Source organism: Colossoma macropomum, unplaced genomic scaffold (genome assembly GCF_904425465.1).
Source record: "Colossoma macropomum unplaced genomic scaffold, Colossoma_macropomum, whole genome shotgun sequence".
Classification (NCBI taxonomy): Eukaryota; Metazoa; Chordata; class Actinopteri; order Characiformes; family Serrasalmidae; genus Colossoma; species Colossoma macropomum.
The window spans coordinates 22,873,282-22,893,776 of record NW_023494800.1 but is presented as its reverse complement, the minus strand read 5'-3'; the positions used below and the strand labels follow the sequence as shown (position 1 = coordinate 22,893,776).

The window sequence follows — 20,495 nt, the reverse complement described above, 5'->3', positions numbered from 1 at the left end:
AACTAAGTCCATTTTCCATCACAACAGACCAAAAGACCCCTCAAATTGCATCATTTTGTAGTGGGCAATATGCCCATATAAGGAACTGGGTCTAAGGGGTTTATCTATAAAAAATTATAGGGGCTCATCTATATATTTGAAAATCACCAATTTGCACCGTGTACATTTTCCTCCAAGTGTAGCTGGATCCTCTGAATTATGAGGTTGTTAAGTACAGTATGCTAACACTCCTGCACATTGAAATGACATCAGATATAAATAAGTGTAATATTATATTTCAACTTTATTCTACAAAAGCACCCACTGTTCAGTATGTCGAATTGCTAAACAGGCTTAACAACCACTTTTGACAAAGTTTGCCTGTTTGCCTGGGTTATTTTGATCAGGTTGCTAGTCCTGGTGTCAGTTTTATGCAGTTTTATGTCTTAACTTGCATGTAGCAAAATTTGCATTTAGGCTACTTAGTGACCTCGTAAGGAGGACATTTGAAAAAGGGACACAATGAACTGGATTGAGAACATTTGTGTCTATCACAAAGCACAATAGAGGCAAATTTCGAAAATGCTATTTATTCTTTCCATATGCAAAAAAGTCTTGGACCCAGACGTTTTTATATGGGCATGTCACTGGCTAAAAATGATAACATGAATTTAGATATTTATGCTCAATGTGAACTTTGGGCTGTTCGCTGTTCCAGGAAGTGTTGAAAAGCATCAGTATTTATTTCATTGTAAAAGTTTGTCAAAGCAGGATAAAAAGTGATGCAGACAATAAAGCTGACAAAGAAATAACAAATATGAGTAATTTTATTGTGTCTTAGATAACATACCACACTACTTGTTCAGCTTATTAAGCTGGAAAAAAACTGACAGTAAACTTTGACAGCGTGGTTCCAGTTTACAGCATCTATTTGTGTCTGTGACAAGTTTACAAGACGCATAAATATGTCAGTCATCTTAGGTCCTCTTTTAGTCTGTGGTCTTAAACTATATACATATAATGTCTACAGTTAACTGGACAATCAGAAGATCAGCTGCTGTTTGTCTTCATGTGAATGACTGTGATATTTAAAACTATTTCATTTATGTTAGATTTTACCTATCAGATAAGGCATTTTTTCCCCAGTGTTTGCCAGTTTTAACCCTGCTATATGTATCTTCCTTGCTACAGCCTGGGAAGATTTAATGTGTGCATTCTCTGAAACTCATGTATTTAGACAACCTCATCTTTCCAAAACAATGCTTGTGAAGCTCAGTACAACTGAACAGCTCAGTATGCTTGGAGGGGAGCACTGACTACTTAGTTTGTTTGGGCCTATACTTATTTATTTAATTGGCCGGTACTATTGCACCAACCTACTTCTGGCACCATATTAGAACATCAGTGGACCCCCTTTAATGTCCATATCTCAAATCTAAATTTCATCTGGTCCATATATTCTCTAAGCTTGCATAAGCAAAAATCTTTATTTAAATCAATCAAACCATCACTTAATTTATCATATTAAATTCAGTCTTTTGGTCACACGATACCAAATCTAATTGTGAGTAGAAGTATGAAAATTACAGGTAATCCAAAAACTACAGAGGATACTGTTTATCCAAGGAATAACTATACAAAATCTTATCCCTTTGTTTTGTGGCATTTTTACATATCATAAATAAAGTTGATATACACGAATGGGTAATACAAGGTGCAGTAAGTAGTGCATGATTACAAATAAATTTGATTAGTTATTCTGGGTTAATCAGGTTGCCATAGATATGGTCGTTGAAGACCGACATTTTAGAACTGACTGATACTGATACTGTACAACTGAAATATAGTGTAACTCACACGTCTTTTAATAGCAAGATCATTTATCTTAATGTTGCCCTATAATTCTGTAGTCTCTGGTCCAGTATTATCTTTCATTGATCGTGTCCTTAATCTACCCCTTCGACCATCTGACCTCTCTGATAGCCCCCCCTCCCTCCAGCGTCCACCCAGTGACGTGTGCAGAGGCAGGAGCCTGTGTCTGAAGGGGTACAAGAAGAGGGCGGGGTCAGGCATAGACCGGGGCTCCTCCGGCCCCAGCACTCTTTCACGTGGCACGCACTCCCTTGCTCGCTCCGACCTCCTTATCCGCGCTGAGGAGTGGCTGCGGTGTCTCACTTCTGCTCTGACAGGTGAAGCCTGGGGAGAACTACCAGAACAGCCCGGTTCCTGTGCATGGAGAACAGTGCTTTTTAAGGACAGTGACTTAAATGAAGTACTGAAAGGAACTATTTCAAAAAGTGGACAGTAAGCTAAGATTATAAAAATATAATGTACAGTGCCGCATTACCATATATATATACATGCTACATATATATATATATATGTATATATATATATATATATATATATATATATATATATATATATATATATATATATGTGTGTGTGTGTGTGTGTATATATATATATATATATATATTCTTCTGAGGTGTTTAAAAACTGATCTACTCGTACCAGCACAACACACACTAACACCACCACATCGGTGTTACTGCAGTACTGAGACTGATCCACCACCCAAATAGTACCTGCTCTGTGAGTGTCCATGGGGGTCCTGACCACTGAAGAACAGGGTTAAAGGGGGCTAACAAAGTACGCAGAGAAACAGATGGACTACAGTCTGTAATTGTAGAACTACAAAGTGCACCTATGTAGTAAGTGGAGCTGATAAAATGGACAATGAGTGTAGAAACAAGGAGTTATGTGTGCACAATAATGTTATGCCTGATCGGTGTATATAGTTAGCTCAGAGAGCCATGCAAACTTTGTAAATAACATTTGTGAGTAATTGCTTTGTTAGATGTGTAGCATTTAGCATGCTAACTAACCAGTTAGCTCAATAAGGTGGTGTTATATTAGCTGTCTTGCGCAAGAGATGGAGTAGTTTGTAACCTAAAGCCCAGCAAATCGAATGTTGCGCTTTTGAAATGTTGGATTATAAACAGCTTTGTCTGGCATTATTTTCGGATTTGAAAAGGGAAATGTGTCCACTCGATTTCTTGCCCCTTCAAAGTCTCATTTAACTAACTTCACTTGTGCTGATAAAGTAATGGAGAGACCCCCTTGAGGGGAAATGACAAAGCGAAATGGACAAGGGCTTGTTAAAAAGGGTAGTAAAAGTCCTCACATACCATGACAAGCACTCATTCATTTTTGGCTGAACATTACAAGCCTTACAGCTAAATTCCATTTTTTAAAAATCAAATTCAATCAGTTCTCTGTTTTGATGTGTAAGTGGCCCGTTTACGTCATCACTGTGAACAGACATGTATCCTGAAAGTATCCTCATACACACTTTCTCAAAATCAAACGTCACTGCATGATTCACGTGTTTTAAGTCCATCACCGCAGTAGCAATAAAATGAACAAACCTTCACAACAAGGCTTCACTGCAAAGATTATCTGCTCTGGAAGTGCACAGCTTGTCACTGATATGCACAGTAAGTGTGATGTACGGTTGCATTGAAAAGATCTGATTTTAATGTTCACACAGCCCTGAAAAAATCAGATTTGTTCCACATCGAGTCTGCAATGTGGATACATCATTTGTACTTTCTCTTACCTGTGTGTCCCCTTCATCCTCCTCGTCATCAGTCTGGTGGTAGAGGCGGAAGCGTGCTGAGTGCAGTTGGAAAGCGAGCTGGGCAGCAATGTCAGTCTGTTTGCGGAGGTCGCGGCTCAGGGCAGTGATTTTGTGACTGCGCCTTTTCAGTTCTTCCAAAAAGCGGCGTTCCTCATCCCGCAACCGCACCTGCAGTGCCACCGCCTGTGCCCCCTTGTGCTGCAGATTGGCCCTGAGCTCCCTCTGGGAACACTCCTGCTCAGCCAAATGCTGCTCCATCTCTGACAACTGAGCCTGCAGCAACTCCTCTTCAGCTGCTATTTCTGAATAGTACAGGGGAAGTTTTGCATAAATATAGTGTTTAAAATAGGGTTAGGTGTGGTTATTCAGATATATTGCTATCTGAACTCATCTTAGCATTTGTTTCCTTAATTGGTTGTTCAATAAAGGCACTGAAATAGTTTGAAACAAACTAACTTCTATTTAAGTTTTTTATTGAACATGCAACATAGAATGATACAGAACAGCTGTGTTCCAAAAGCTAGGCTGCAGCTAAAGGTGGGTTCTCAGTAGGACTCTCCTACGAAAGCTCCTAATTGTATTATATAACAAAAAAAGGAATAGTACACCATGGCCACTTGGTCATGTCATCAGATAGGAGTTGAACATTATTTCCTCCGCAAAATTTAATGGAAAAAATACTTCTGATGTGAATGATAATAAGCTGGCAAGCAGAATGCTAATTTCTGTAACATGTGGCAGGCAAAACAATTTCTTTTTAATTAATTTCTGTCCTGCTATCTAAAAACGGTTAAACTCACTGAAAGCAGGTGCATTTCATACCCTGCATTCAATGTACACTCTCTTAAACGGAGACCAACTAAAGAAACAGTGTACTGTGTATGTATGAACTTTAATGACAGTGAGTAGTAGCTGATTTCAGCTGCCAGCATTTCCTTTGAACTTTCATCGGGTCAGACACATGCGCAAAAGGGTTATGGGCAACAAAAGACCTAAAAAGTATTTTAGTAGTTTCCTCAATTCCTTATCTTCCGATTACAACAGCCTTAGACGATGTAGCGGTCTAGAAATGCACCCCACCTGGACCACAGCTACTGTCAGTAAACAATCAGCTGATATTGCATCTCACAATAATTGGTGACATCTAAGTGGAGCTATATTCAACAAAATATTTCAACAAAAACATGACAAATTTGTACAGTGCAAGCTGTAAATTATTGTTCTGTAGGTCAGCTGGTAGTAAAACACACTAAATCACATACACTTAAAGCACCTTTGAATAACTATATAAATCAAGCAACATCAACAATCTTCTCCTAGCAACCAACAATAATCAAATCTAAAGCTTCCATGTTTTATTCATAACAACACAAAAAAATTTTCAGGTATATATCTGCTGATGCTGACAAATGAACATTTATCAAGCATAGAAATTGGGACTACATCTACTTGGATTACCATTACAGAGAAATTTGACATATTTCTGTAAGATTACAAATGCAGAAAAATTCATAAATTCATTATTGGGTAGACAATAAATAAATCAACAAATTTTGGTTGGAAATATCAGTCAAATCTAAACATCTATCAGTTGTTCAATCTTTTTTAAGCAATTACTTGTCAATATGATTTCAATATCATCATGCATCCCTGTCAAAACAGTTAAAATCCCCACGCCCAGAAACTACGTGTGTGTTTGTGTGTGCAAAGGCACTTAGGGGCACACCACTACAGATCTGATAATTAATATAAATAGTCTTTGCAGCAGTTATACATGGCCTGGCAGAAACGTTACTCTGAAGGTTTTACAATGAAGAATGCCCATCCAGTATTACCCCATAACGTGTGTAATAATGAGGCACATCTAAAATGTACGACTGCTAATCATTGAGCCCTATGACAACAGTCTAACTGGAGTATTTCTGTTTGAGACACATTGCTGCCTCTGCTACTCTTTCATCTCTTTTGCATTTTCTCTGTCAAATCACATTCTTACTCGCTTCCAGCCTTGCCCCCATCTCTTTTCTCATATCCTGACATAATCACATCTTCTCAACGTCTCACATGTAATACACTTTATCTACAACTATGCACAGATGTGCATTAAAAACATGTCTTAGTGCAGTATGTAAAGTAGTTAAGACTGGCTTTTGTAGGGCCATCACCTTCACTGCTTCTTCCAGGAGGCCTTTTGCTCAGCTCACAACTCAAATCTGCACAGAAGGAGGCAGAGAGCAATTAGAGAATAAAATAGCACAGAGAGTTTCTCCATGTCATTAAGCAGAAAGCAAGATACTACAATACATTTCAGATATACTAAACAAGGAAAGAGAACTTTTAAAGGCCCATAGATTGGTGTTTCCAAACTCCAGTGTTGGAGACCTCACATATGCTGCACAAATGAATGTTTTCTGTACACCTGGATATCACTGAACTCAGAGAGGGCCTGATAATTACCCTGTAATGTTAGGGCAGGTAAAAATTAAACCTCGGCCTCCAAGTCTGGAGGCTGAAAATGACACTTCTAAACCTCTTTTTAATAAAACATGTAGTTGGTCACTCAAAGAATTGACAATACCACTGGCATGATTATAAAAGCTTTTGGTAACATAATTTATCATAATGAAGACATTATACTGTCGTTTAGCACACCACATGACCAAAAGTGTGTGGATCACATCTATATGTACTTGCTGACCATCTCATTCCAAAACTATGGGCATTAATATGATTTGCTGCTATAGCAGCCTCCACTCTCCACGAAAAGGCTTTCTGTTAGATTCTGATTGTTGGGTGATAAGGCCTAGTTGAAGTCAGTGTTCTAATTCAAGCCAGTCAATTTCTTGCATGCTTTGTGCACGGGGGCAATGTCACACTGAAACCAGAAAGGGCCTTCCCCAGATTGCTGCCACATAGTTAACCTAGACTGCCTGATGGTAAAACGTCACTCATAACTCCAGAAAGCGTGTTCCCAGTGTGTTTCCAGTCTAATGGCGGTGTGCTTCACACCACTCCAGCCATCACTTGGCACTGACAGGGGTGATGCTGCTTCCAGAGGCAGTGTGTAACATGGTAGTAAGTTCAGCAAATGAGCACAGAAAACTTTTACATGCTACACATTTCAGCATGTGGCCTACCACTTTCGAGCTAAGCTGCTGATGCTCCTAGACCGGTGGTCTCCAACCCTGGTCCTGGAGAGCTACCTTCCTGCAGAGCTTAGTTATAATCTGTATCCATTTAGCTGCCCTGCCCTTTATTTAACTCTAATACATCTGAACCTGCAAATCAAGGACTTGGGAAGAGCCTGATTAGCTGGAGCGGGTATGGTAAATTGTGGCTGGAATTAGGATCTGCAGAAAGGTAGCTTTCCAGGACCAGGGTTGGTGACCACTGTCCTAGATGTTCACACTAACAGCACTTACAGTTGACCAAGGCAGCTCTAGCAGGGCAGAAATTGGATTAACTGACTTGCTGGAAAAGTAGCATCCTATGATAGTGGTACTCTTTAGCATGACCCATTCTACTGCTAGTGTTTGCGAATGCATGTTAACAAAAGGCTGAAATATTTAAACCAACTAACTGGAATGGTGTCCACATATTTCTGGCCATACAGTGTGTATGAAGCCTGACCCTGACAGATACACCAGCCCAGCCAGATCAAGTGATGTGACAGAAAGTGACAGACCGTTACATCGTTTCTTCAGCTGACGGATCTCCAGGCAGAGGCCGGTCAGGAGGACCTGATGCTCCTTTTGTAGGAACGCAATGTTACGCTCCACATTCTCCACCTGTTGGGCTAGGGTGGCGGTATCCATGGAAACCCCACAGTCGCCCTGGATGAAGGGGCAGAGGGTCTAAACACGCAAGATATAAAAACAAAGCGTCAGCATGCACTAATACACAATAATCACATTTAATTGATTAAATATCCCCAGCAAATTGCAGCTCAGTCAGACTTCTGTACGCTGGTGAACAGCAGTTTAGTATTAACATGTAAAAAGTTAACAGTCAACAGAGAAGGAAATGACCTGTGTCACTTCTTCTAACTTATAAATACAATGCACTGTAAGTGTAATCCTGCATTAGGCAGGTCACAATCTGGCGTAGTGAAGCATAAACAGGAACTGCGTAACTGCAGTCATTTGTAAACATCGCCATCTAATGTCGTCAAACCTTTTACATTCGTTCACACTCAACGAAACGCTCACCAAAGGTGAAAACACCTCATACCTGAATGTTCAGGTTCCTGTGCCGCCCTATAGCTGCTCTGTCGTATGACTTAATACATTTTCATTCTTCTAGAAACATTCAGTAGCCGTCCACCTTTCAGGTCTTGTATATTACAGTATGGATATGAAACGCTAACGTTAGCCAGCTAACCGGAGTTAAGTATTCTTTAACATTCTTATCTGGAAGGTTTCAGACACAGCATAACGGCTAACGAGTCTAACTAATAGTCCTGCATTCATTCGCTGTCAGTGATGTAATCTCAAATATGTCTTCGCAGCTGACCTCAGATTTACCTCTAAACAGACTGCGAGGCTGAAGTTGGCATCCAATCCGCCAGCTTCTTGTTCGAATTACCCGTTCCACCTTAAATGGTGCAGCGGTTATTATAATAACGCCTCAGGCGCCACAATGTAACTGCTGCACCATTTAAGGTGGAACGGAAAATTCGAACAAGAAGGGGGCGAAAGAGAAGCCGACTTTCGTCTACATGACTGAATAATGTAGTCTAATGAAGTCAAACCGCTTTAAAAAACGGTCTGTGACTGTGAGGATGAGAAGTGTGAGAAGGGTCAGTGCTGCTTACTGTCCGGCTGAGCTGATGAACGGATGCCAGGCGGCTCCGGAGCGGAGCATCTCTGTCAGGGCGCTTCTCTCTCTGCCATGTTGTTCAGCTTCCGAGCGGTTCAGCGACGAGCTGAAAAGACAAACCCGGACGGTTTGGTTAAATCTCACGGCATAATTTTACTCTGGTGTGCAGGGGGGGCTGAACGCCTTCAGCTCAGTGCCTCTTTCTCAACTTCAGTTTGAACCTGAGGGGCAGGTCAGCCAGTGAGCGATTTATGCCTCTGGAGTGGAACAGCTACTGAAACACATTCAGAGTGCCATTAGGTTACTTTTTCCCAGAAATCGTGTGGCGTTAATGGTGAGTGTTTTGGACAGGAGCACAGTGCCCCCTGGTGGTCATGTTTGTGCTGCTCTTCGTCTAATTCCCATGTGAAGAGGCGTGGATGACATGCTATAAAACAGTCCTGATGGTCTCCTTTCAGATAGTACAGTTTTAAATAGAAATTCAAATATGTACAATTTTAAAACTATAAAGTTTGACTTTTAGTGTTTCTATCTATCTATCTATCTATCTATCTATCTATCTATCTATCTGTGACTAAATATAATCAAATATAAGCTGTTCTTCAATGGCTTAAACGTGTTTGTTTATACATACATAGATTATCAATGTGCCATGTTTAATGTGCAATCCTTGTAAAGCAGATATCTAACTGGCCCAACCCTGAGTGATCCAGTCACTTGACCTTTTGGACCATGTCTATACAAAGTCATTGTGCTGTTCAGTTCTTCAGTCAATAGCTTGGGGCACACCATGCTCTCTGTTCTGCCACTCACATACTGGACTGAGTCCATTTCTTTATATGTGGCCTGGAAGGGCGTCTCCTCAAAGGAGAAGCTTTACACAGCAGCCGTGTTTCATGCAAGATAATGCAGCGTCACACACTTTGCTCTGTGTGTGTGTTTGTGCGTGTATGGTCATTGTTGGAAGCTGTTGCTTGGTCAGCCGTTCTCTATTCCCTTGCAATGGCAGAGCTAACAGCACTGAACACTGCATATGCAGTTCACCCAGTCTCTCCGGCTAATCAAGCAGTACCCTGCATCAGTGGATTTTACCTTGTAGAAACTCATATATTTCTTTATTTTGGAGAGCTTTGGGTAACTATCTTCATGTGCGAGTTCACGCAGCTCAACAGTGAAATCTCGAAGGGACTTTTTTGGTCTCCTGGCTTAAGGACATCTGCACTAGCCATGTCAGCAGCCATGAGGGCTTGATTTTGTGAGAACACTATTGTGAAAGAGTTGGTTTTAAAAAAGCTGGACAAAGGTTGTCCTCTCTAATTAAACAAATCCTCTGATGTCTGAGAAGAAATCGAGTAAGTAACATGTTTGCCTTTCTTCAATTTGTTTGTGTGAACAAAATATTCAAATTTAATTTCATTTGAGCCTCCTAAAAACAAAAGTTCATAAATGGTTCTAGGCTTGGACGTATGGTTCTAGGAAAACTGTTTAATTTGTAGAGAAATTTTACATAATTGGTTCTTTAAACTTTTTTAAAGCCATCTGTTCTTTAGGGAACTAAAAGCGGTTCCTCAGTGCCATCACAGCAAAGGTATTTTATTAAAAGTCTACTAAAAGTTTGTTGTGAAATCAGTGTGGTAGAAAGAAGTGTGCTGTGTTCCCAGAAGAACTGCATCATGCTGACCAACAGGAAGACGAGGAAGAAGCGACTGCGGCCGTGTGCATGGAGTCCGATCTCAAGGATGGAGAGTGAGGCCTATTATGCTTAATGTATTTTTCATTGACTAAGTAAATGCAGTACGAGGGGGAAGTGTTTCTCTCAGTGTGCCATCAGATCTGAAGAGCTTTGCTTGTTTGTTTCGCCTCATGTTGCCATTTCATCCATTCTGGTAAATTACAGCCAGTCCTAGTACTAAACTATGGATGTGTTATGACACATCTATTTAACTTCATACCATATAAGGTAGAAGGATGTATTTGTGTAAAAACCCTGTAGGACATTGTATGTTCTTGTAGTGTTTATGTTAATATTTTACATTATCTCACACTACCTTAGCACAGGGGTCAGAAACCCAATTGTTAAGAAGAGCCATTTTGTCCTTTCAACAAAAATCAAAGCACCCTGGGAGCCACAACATTTTATGTCCATTTTAGCATCTTGGCTGTAAATATGGCTCAGCATGTGCTAATGTACTAGTAAAGGCTAACAAATATAATATAAAACTGTAATATAAGGCTTACTTTGCTCTACTTTAAGCTTTAGCTCAGCTATAGATGCTTTTCTCGCATCTCCAGCAGGAAACTTTTCCTCAAAAGTGGAAGTGTTGCTTGTAAAATGTCTCTCAATGTTCGACTTTTTTTATGAGACTTTTTTATGTACCTGCTGCACTATTTAAGGTGGAACAGGAAAATTCAAACAAGAAGCTGATGAATGAGAAGCTGACTTCAGCTTCACAACCTTTTAGTGTTTGACAGTTTCTTGTTGCAGATTGAACAAATCAGGAAACCAGCTGGAGAGCTTATAAATGCATATAAGTCCATTTGTCACCAAATTATGGATGTTCATCTTAAATCTGTATCTTTGCCTTTTCGTTAGCTACTAGCTAGGGAAGATGTTATTTGCGTTGCTATGTGACCGGCAGTCTGCGCGCCAACCTTCGGGTGAATTAGCAGTTGCGCATTAACTCCAGCGTTTGATACCATTTATTGTTAAAACTGTGTTAGAAAATGTGATTTACATTAATATGTTAATGTTTCCATTTTGAGTTATGATCACATTCAACATTATATAAGTACAATATTTGATACAAAAGCTGTGCCTTATAGTCTGATATAACACTCTAGCCATAAGCTAACATGCTAGTCACAACACAATACAGGCAATTTTCAAAAGTTTAGAATCAATGCTTATAAAAAAAATAAAAATTTTGTTAGAGAAAAATGTATGAAATTATTCTAATATGCTAGTTAAGTACAATTCACAGGTTTCAAATAATTAATAGGTAGCTATGAAGCTGTAAAAAATGAACTTCTTAGATGTGCCCAGAGTTGTAGATGATTCTGAAATGACTCAGAAACTGTATAGCTTTAACCATGAAGTTATAATAAAGGTAATATCCAGAATGCCTTGTTCTTCAAAAGTGATGATCAATTTTTGAGGCTTTGGTTTGTTGTTTATGATATTTAAACCTTACGTAATTTATTGTTGGATATAACTTAACACAGAATCGACAAGTAATTCCAACCTTTTAAACAGTAGTTTATCTGTACAAGAACAGTAGTCTTGCTCTACAAAAATGTCTGTCTTCTGCATCCCTCAGGATGATGGATGTGGATGTTGGGGACCATAACATCCTGTTGGTGAGGTGTGACGGGGAATACACGGCCATTGGTAACCAGTGCACCCACTACGGTGCTCCTCTGAGCACGGGTAAGACGTGAAAGACAGAGCGCCCTCTGAACTGTAGTGTTTAGTTACCAATAATTTGTGTTGAGTGTTGGTCTGACACAATCATGTGTCAGACCAACTGATCTTTGTTCTGTTTCTTTGACAGGAGTATTGGTGGGTCACAGGGTACGCTGCCCCTGGCATGGTGCCTGCTTCAACGTGAAGACTGGAGATATGGAGGAGTATCCGGCCATGGACAGCCTGACCTGCCACAAGGTACTGTCAGCGTTACTCGTGTCATGTTTATGATAATTTATGATTTAAAAAAGTTTGCTAGAAGCGTTCCTGGAGGGCTGTTTGATGGTAGGTTTTAGGATCAAAATTGGATGGTTTCTAATTATTCAGTTAAGATCCTTTAGAGTTTTAGAGGCTAAAGAAAATATAGAATGATGTTGTCACCTAGCACTGTACAAGTGGTGATGTGTAAATGAAGCAAAGTCATTATATCTATACTCATAGATGGTATTGGATATCATAAGTTATCCAATGTCTTGGATACCTTTGATACCATGTTTTATTGAGACAAATATAAAGCGTGGTGGTTCTTTGCGAGGGATGCTTAATCATTGTAGTAGCTTTATGCAGAAACAACAACCACATGAACTGCATTAAGAAAATAGCGACAGCATCACCAAAAGCCACAATCATGTTTAAAGTAGAAAAAGTAGTAAAATAGAACCCTAAAAAGGTACTAAATACAACCATCTACAGCACATTCTTCATCAATCTGAAGAACCATTTCACGATTAAAAAAACCTTTAATCATGCAAAGGGTTTTTGAGTGTTCATGGTGCTATATAGAACCATTTTCTTTACTAAATGACCCTTGAAAAAACATCACTTTTAAGTGTGTAGTTTATATATTAGTCCTCATGTCCATCTAAAGCCTCTGCATATCCTTTTGCCTTTGTTTAAAGCGCTGAAGTTGATGACGATATTGTATTGATGGCAAGTAAAATTATGACTTAATAGTTTCTTGTTGAAGTTTTTGAAAAACAACGGCTCTCCTTCGGGCATTATGTTGAAGACCTTCAACCTGGAAGCCATTTTTGTGTGTGTATGTGTGTTTGTTCCAGATATGCTGTGGGCTTTAGAATGTGGATATGACAATAGGTAACAGGCTCTTTTGGATCAACTGGATCATTAAACTGTCAGAGAATGTCCACATTTTCATGATCCACAGAGTCATATTCATACTGATGCCAAGCTGTTTTGGCTTTTTTTCTGTTGACAGGTAAAAATTCTGGACAGAAGAGTGTATGTGACCGTAAACAAAAAGGTGAGCAGAGCTCTTCAGCCTGACAAGAAATAACACTATTTATGTGAACATGTATGCAATTTACCCAGTCTGAGGGGCGACTGGATTTAATACATGTATCAATTCCAGTGTTTAATGTTGTAGTATGTCATCTTAAAATGATATTTGCTTTTTGTAATATGCCAGATTGATACACTGTAGATTGTAAATGAATTGTGTGCAGGCTCTAGGGCAGGCCAAGAGAGTGAAGAAGATGGGAGCCAGAGATCCTGAAGTGAAACATACTGTGATTCTACTAGGAGGAGGTGAGAACAAGCGCAATAAGTAAGTGCTGCATCCTACCTTTTAAAAACGTACTACAGCTACAATAATAATAATACATTTTATTTATAGCACTTTTTATTCATAGCACCTTTTACAAGTGCTGTATAGGTTACACACTTACAGTGTTTAAAGTGTTTACAGTGTCCTTTACAGACAGATTAAAAACAAACAAAATGTACAAAACAGGAAAAAGCTGAACATAAAATATAATAAAGGTAAAAAAAATACAAAATACACAGTTGATAAAATAGAGTGAAATGCAGAGAGAAAAGAGAACAATTACTTATAAATTAAACAGTAAACATCTAAATTGTACTTAAAAATAAAAAGCAATACATTATAACAATTAATGAGGTAATCTTCTGCTCCTAATGTGATTATTTCTATGTCCCCTTGTCCAATACAAATACTTGGATATTCTTATGATGTGATAATCATGCTGTGAGTTTTTTCACTATCATCTTTCTTTCTGCAGGTTGTGCCTCAGTAATATGTGCAGAGATCCTCAGGCAGGAGAACTACAGGGGAAGAATCATTATGGTGACCAGAGATGACCTCCTTCCATATGACAAAACCAGGCTTAGTAAGGTATGGCTGTGATGTGCTGTTTATGCTGATTACCAGATATGTATGGAAAAAAAGCTTTTTCTTCTTAAAATAACTGCTTCAATGCAACATCACATACGCTCCTCTTTTAATTGTTCAAAGTAAATGAGTCAAACTGGCCATCGTTGTTACTAGTAGAGGGTCTTCTGAATGAAAAAATGTACAGTTATCAGACATTACACAAAAAGAACACTTTTCAGCTAATCCACACCGCAGAATTAGCTGTAGTAACAACTTACTATTTCAAAATGTATAAAAATCTAAAATTGTATACATGAGATCAGAAAAATTTCCTGACATTTTTCATTCAAAGTCTCTTTCACAAACTCAGCCTGAATGTTTGAGCCACCGTACTCATTCTTTATGCTCCATGCACATGTGGTGTTTCTAACGAAACACACCAACATGTGTAAAGTAAGAATCTAAAACCCAAAGAGCCAGAGCAGCCGGTCTTTGAAAAGCCTCTGTAGAAACAAAAGGAGCCACCGTGACAAATGCCAATTAGTGGTTCTCACTGAATGCTTGATGAACCTTTATTATTTAAATGTAAATGTAAATATAACAAATGTAAATATATATTAATATATATATTGGGCCTCATTCCCCAATATCTTCCTAAGTCTTTTCTTAAATGTGTTCTTGAGAAAAGTCCTAAGGAAAAGTCTACGTCAGATTCATGACATGTTCTTAAACCACAGAACTGTTCACACCCTTGTGCTCTTGAGTGTGTGTAGATTCTGTTCTTACTCAAGAACAAATCCCAGATAAGAAAACACTGGTGAATGTCAGAATCTTTGTGAAAACTGTGTAAGTGGATTAAAAAAAAAATTATTCTTAAAAACTGTTGGTGAATGAGGCCCAATATTTTTAAGGCAACTGATTTTTTTATTCTTTAAACCTGTGCCTTTGCTGGGTTTGGTTCCAGGTGATGAACGTTAAGAGTGACAGCATCTTGCTCAGGAGAATGGAATTCTACCAAAAGTATGACATTGAAGTGTGGCTGAAAAAAGAGGTGAGATAAATATACTGCTCCCTCGTTTCTTTCATGTTGGGCTGCATGCACCAAACCCTTTCTTCTCCTCATACCAGGCTTTGTCAATAGACACCGACAAGAAATCAGTGGCGTTTAATGATGGCACCACAGAGTTCTATGACCAGCTCCTTGTTGCAACAGGTTGCAGGTGAGTACCTGGTGTGTTCCAGTATTAATCCCTGTTTTCGCATTATGTAATATCACTGTTGCAACAAAATCTTGTATCTATAAAAGGGTAATAGGAGAGCAAGAAAAACTTTAATGTATATTAATGTAGCAAGAATTTTTTTCATACAGTTTTGGGGCATTTCTACTGGCAAGTTTGTTATCAAATATTCACACGTTAGCTGACAACTAACATTTGCTGACATTTTAAATGGTACACAAACCTACAAACAAAAATCAGTTATGTCAATGATCAGAATCAGATTTTTTTCTGTAAACATGCAGTTCGGCAATTAGCCAGCTTCTCATTTTTATTCCAGCTCATCTGTTACAGATTTATGACATAAATAATGTGAGGCAGGGGATTTCATAGTTGCTATACCTATAGCAAAATGTTGTAGCATTATTGTACATGACTCATTCTGCTAAATAACCAGATGCCTCTTACTTTCAGTGTAACATTTTATTTGGTTCATGTCATTTAAAGATGCGACTGATTTTTCATTTACAAATTTAAAATGCCAGTTTAGTCCCTTAAAGAGCAAATAAGATTATATATATCATGACAGTGGCGATAAAAAAGTAAAGGAACTGTGCTAGTGTGTTTTAAGTGTTCATTTAGCCCACACAGTATGAGCTCTGGTTAAAGAAAAGGTACTTGTTTCTCAGTAAACAGTACTTGTTTCTCAGGGCTAAGGAGCTGGACAGCCCCGGGGCAGAGCTGAAGAACGTGCTGATGCTGGAGACACCAGAGGATGCCAACCGCATTCATAATGCCTGCATGGGCTGCAGGACAGTCATTGTGGGCACCTCCTTCGTTGGTAAGAACAACAACTTCATGCTTTTAAGCAATGCATTTTTCAGTTTTCCTTCTCTAACACAGCCACTTAAAGTGACAATGTACTTGTTAATTAAATGATTATTTGGATCAAGTGTGCCAAGCGAGACCAGCGTTGGGAAACACTGCTATAAAGTCTTGTTATTGCCAACAAGCTATGTCAAAGAGAGCTGGCTTATAACATGAATCTGAGAACCTAATTTTGATATGGTACAAAGCTAAAGATTTGTATTTCAACCATTATTTGGAATTAACTCATTAGGCTCCTATGTAGGTCCACATTGTAAGGCTTATTATTCAGTAACTATTGGTCTGTGCATGTTAAAGGGCCTGTGAATGTTAAAAGGTTAATGATGTCTTTGTAAAGTTTATGCAAGTGTATAGATTTGGGGACATATATTTGTAAACTGTCTAATCCTAGTTTTTGATACAATCTTGACTGCGTTCTCTGATTTTGCAGGCATGGAGGTGGCATCCTATATGATCGATAAGGCTAGCAGCATCACTATCATTGGCTTCAGTGAGCTGCCCTATCTGAAGACACTGGGGCGAGAGATAGGGAAGTTCACCATGACGGTGAGTGAGAGGAGCCAGTATTTTCCAATAATGTGTTTTGATAAAAATCTGTTATTTACTTCGAAAGTGAAGCAAAGGAGAGCAGAATACAGATTTGTAGAAGCTGATTTCTGTTTACTTTGGTGTATAAATTCATACAGGTGTTGGAAGAGAGGGGCGTGAAGTTTTACATGAATGACAGTGTCACTGAAGTCCGGGGCAAGAACGGAAGGGTAAAAAAAGCTCAAGGTTTCTGAGAAAAATCTTAAGAGAAGAAAAAACAATTCCCATTTTTGTATGAGTATGAGCTAAACGAATAAACTAACAAGTTTCCATCTAATATGTTTCCATCTAGTTAGTAATGTAAAACTAAAAGTGTGATATTTGTCTTTATTTCTTTAGGTTAAAGAGGTAGTGCTGAAGAGTGGCACCACTGTGGAAGCTGATGTGTTACTTGTAGGGATTGGTACGTGAAACTTAAGAATATATTGCACAAAGTGACAGTAAAGCCAAATTCATTTGGCTAAATATGTGTATTTTTTCTGAAATGCGTCGCTGCTACATTCAGTGGTGTTGAAAAATATATTTCTTTTCTTTGTCTAACAAGGGATCGTACCTAACTCAGAGTTTCTTAAAGGAAGTGGGATCAAGATGGACTCTAAGAACTATGTCACTGTGGATAAGGTGAGTGTTATGACATGTTTCATTTTATAGTCATACATTAAACTATATAGTACATTTGTCTCGATGCAGAAAAAAAGCTTTGTTTACATATACATGGTGTATACAATAGAGTATTGAGTGTATTGTCATGCAGTCACATGCAGCACTTTATTTATTATTTTTTTATTATTATTTTTTTTTACAGTACATGAGGACGAATGTAAGAGATGTCTACTGTGCAGGAGATCTAACCTCCTTTCCTCTCCAAATGATCAAAGACCAGAGCGTCAGTGTTGCCCACTGGCAAACAGCACAGGCACAAGGTAACTACAAGCGTGCTGTTCTCATTTCTACTGAGTACTGTCAGAAAATGTGAACAAAAGTCTAGTACCATATCATTAGTAGTGCTGAGCCTGTTAATTGAAGGATTGAGTGAGAAAACACCAATCATGCTTTTTAATATTACATAGACATGTATTATAATGATAGAAGTCACTCTGGCGTTACAATAAAAATCTGATGGTTTCACTGCTGAATTGTGTGTGATTTATTAGGACGGATTGCTGCTTTGAACATGCTGGGCAGACAAGTCGCTCTGAACACTGTGCCATTCTACTGGACCGTCCTGCTGGGGCAGACCATTCGATATGCAGGTATGTCTAGTTCTTTAGATAAAGACTCAGTTTCTCTTTCCCTAAGTGTGAGCACTAAAGAAAGACAGATTTTGAGTTAATGCTTTTTGCATAACAGCTAAGCGCACAAACAGCATGATGTAAATAACAATTACATCTACCACCAACATCGTTATTGAAAATTAACAGATCTCACTCAGAGATGAGGCTGCTCAATGAGGCATTCACACATTCTCTATTATATTCTATAACTGCATTTTGCCATTGCTAAAATATTTACTGAAGAAAGTGGGGATGCACAATCATGATTCATGACATTTATGGCTGATTCTGATTTTGATTTCTTTACAGCTAGATTGGCCAATGGACGATTTTTAATAGCCTTTTTTTCATCTGAAGCTCACACTGTTTGGTTTGAATGAGCACATGAAACACACTAGCTCATTTCCTGTACTTTCTAATAGACAAATGTATTATTAACAACATTATTTGCTTTTTAATGGGCCAAGCTCCCACTCTAAGTCTTTCAATTTTAAATCACTTGCCTATTTGAATAACATGATTTAAAGAGCAAAAATAATTGGCTATTTAAATAACACGCATAGTCATGCTACAATATTTTGCTATAGGTGTAGCAGCAGCATTCAAATACAGTATGAGTGAATTTCTCTGACTCATGTAATTTACATAATAGCAACACAGATCTGCCAAAATAAAAACAATTGGCTGATTGCCAATTTCATGGTTCAGGCAAAAATCTGCCGATTCTGATCCCTAGAAGAAAGATAAGAAATGCTTTTGACATAGAATTGTGTCATTTTAATTGAGGACTACTTATTTCTTGTTAACAGCATTATCCTTCAGTATCCAGAAGCCATCTATGAATGCAAAACCTGCCTTTGTTTGTTGAAAACCTCATAAGGGTTTTGAAAAGCTGTAGTTATTTCATGCATTTCTAAGAATTTGATTCTATGTTCTGTGTCCATAATGTGCAGGGTATGGCGAGGGATACACTGATTTAGTACTGAAAGGTCGCTTTGAGGACATGAAGTTCTTAGCATTTTACATCAAGTAAGGAGCGCAAAATATCAGTTCTCTACATGACTTCGTACTATAAATGGCAATAATATATATTTGATAATAATATTTTTTCCCCTCATTTCAGAGATGATGAGGTTGTGGCTACAGCAGGCTTGAACGTTGAACCTGCTGTTTCGGCCGTGGCCGAAAGGTTCGCAGCGGGGAAAGTGATTACAAAGGCGGAAGCAGAGTGAGTGACCCAAGGACACCTACATGGCCAACATATTACAAGACAAAGAGTTTGTGCCCAATAATAGATGTTTGAAACACCACACCGGGCAGTGTTAGATTACAGGCATTTACAGTTTGCTGGGGCCAGAGAGAACATAGACAGTACATGGACAAGCACATCATACCCTAGTTTAGGTGATTAGAAGCAAAATCCTCTGCCAGTCTGAATCACATTGTGCTCTTCTCTTCGCTGTTAAGGTCAGATGACTTGAGCTGGTTGAAGCTGCCCACCGGTAAACACTGACAGCAACATGAACTTCTTCAGTGTTCTTCTCCTGCTCCTTCTTCAGTTTCTTCAATCCATCATTCATTTGTGCCTTCGTTCCTTAAGTGGAAACCAATACTCGGAGGACAGCTACACTGAGGGAAGAAGTCTTCTTGAAGTCACTGTGCATTGACAGTTGAGTAGGCAGAATGTAGTGTCTCATCAGGGAGCTTCGTATATGGATCATTGTGAGCTTGGTACTCTTACACTCACAGTCAGAGGAGAAATCTCTAAAGTCAGATCCATGAATCTGAATGAGGAGAAAGGTCTAACTTTGTCATGAAAGAATTGGCACAGCATGCCTGTCAGATATGACATCTGAAGCCACAAACCTTTTAAGAGTTTGAAATTGGAGGCACGCCGATGGTTCCTGAAGGTTGTCAAATTTAGAATTATTTTAGGAACAGTTCATGCGAATAATCAGGGGGTGAGCATATCATTGCTGTCATAAGTGAACTTGTAATTCCAAGTTTTTAAGTTACATTAACATAAGTTAAGAGCTATTTTTCCTTTTTTTTTCCTTAGTGCTCTCGGGTGGGTAGGGTATACAGTGTCACCACTAGTTTCTTATGAGATCCACATTATGAACTTTGAATTGAATGACAATAAGAATAAAATATCAGAAATGAATTATTGTCCCCAAAACATGGGGTAATGGTGTGGCCAACGGATATTGGTCCAGGTTTTAAAAAAAACAAAAAACTTTTTTCCTCTTGTGTAAAGTTAGTGTTTCATGGTCAAGATTTTCTTATGACAGCAATGATATGGATATTCAATTTCAGTGCACTATAGTAACAGTCCTTGAGCAGCATCATAATAATATGGTTTCTTTCTAAGGAGTTTCATCTAATCATTGTAAAATATGTAAGTCCTTAAGACAAAAACAAGATTAAAAGGAGTTTCCACTTAGTTCATATGGTCAAGTTTGCATTTACTTTCAGCAGAAATACAATGCCAGGG

At 38.6% G+C, this 20,495-nt stretch overlaps 2 protein-coding genes across 3 annotated transcripts; one reads left to right on the top strand and one right to left on the bottom strand.

The window, feature by feature from the left end:
• Positions 1-789: 789 nt before the first annotated feature.
• si:ch211-274p24.4 (coiled-coil domain-containing protein 92) lies at positions 790-8,781 on the bottom strand. 2 transcript variants are annotated; one of them, XM_036588962.1, is made up of 5 exons: positions 8,436-8,781; positions 7,308-7,476; positions 5,788-5,835; positions 3,602-3,924; positions 790-2,205 (listed from the first exon to the last, which is right to left on the bottom strand). In XM_036588962.1, exons 2-5 carry the CDS (start codon positions 7,435-7,437, stop codon positions 1,876-1,878), a joined length of 831 nt encoding a protein of 276 aa, XP_036444855.1. In that variant the 5' UTR covers positions 7,438-7,476; positions 8,436-8,781; the 3' UTR covers positions 790-1,875. The 2 variants fall into 2 exon arrangements, with proteins under 2 accessions (XP_036444855.1, XP_036444856.1); XM_036588963.1 differs by lacking the exon at positions 8,436-8,781 and adding an exon at positions 7,853-7,955.
• Positions 8,782-9,237: 456 nt separating this feature from the next.
• LOC118820590 (apoptosis-inducing factor 3) lies at positions 9,238-19,766 on the top strand. Its single transcript, XM_036588961.1, has 19 exons — positions 9,238-9,792; positions 10,102-10,186; positions 11,758-11,867; positions 11,992-12,101; positions 13,120-13,164; positions 13,367-13,448; positions 13,943-14,055; positions 14,999-15,085; positions 15,163-15,254; positions 15,962-16,092; positions 16,570-16,685; positions 16,826-16,897; positions 17,067-17,130; positions 17,272-17,348; positions 17,533-17,650; positions 17,882-17,980; positions 18,955-19,030; positions 19,125-19,229; positions 19,469-19,766. Exons 1-19 carry the CDS (start codon positions 9,774-9,776, stop codon positions 19,512-19,514), a joined length of 1,647 nt encoding a protein of 548 aa, XP_036444854.1. The 5' UTR covers positions 9,238-9,773; the 3' UTR covers positions 19,515-19,766.
• The last annotated feature ends 729 nt before the right edge of the window (positions 19,767-20,495 follow it).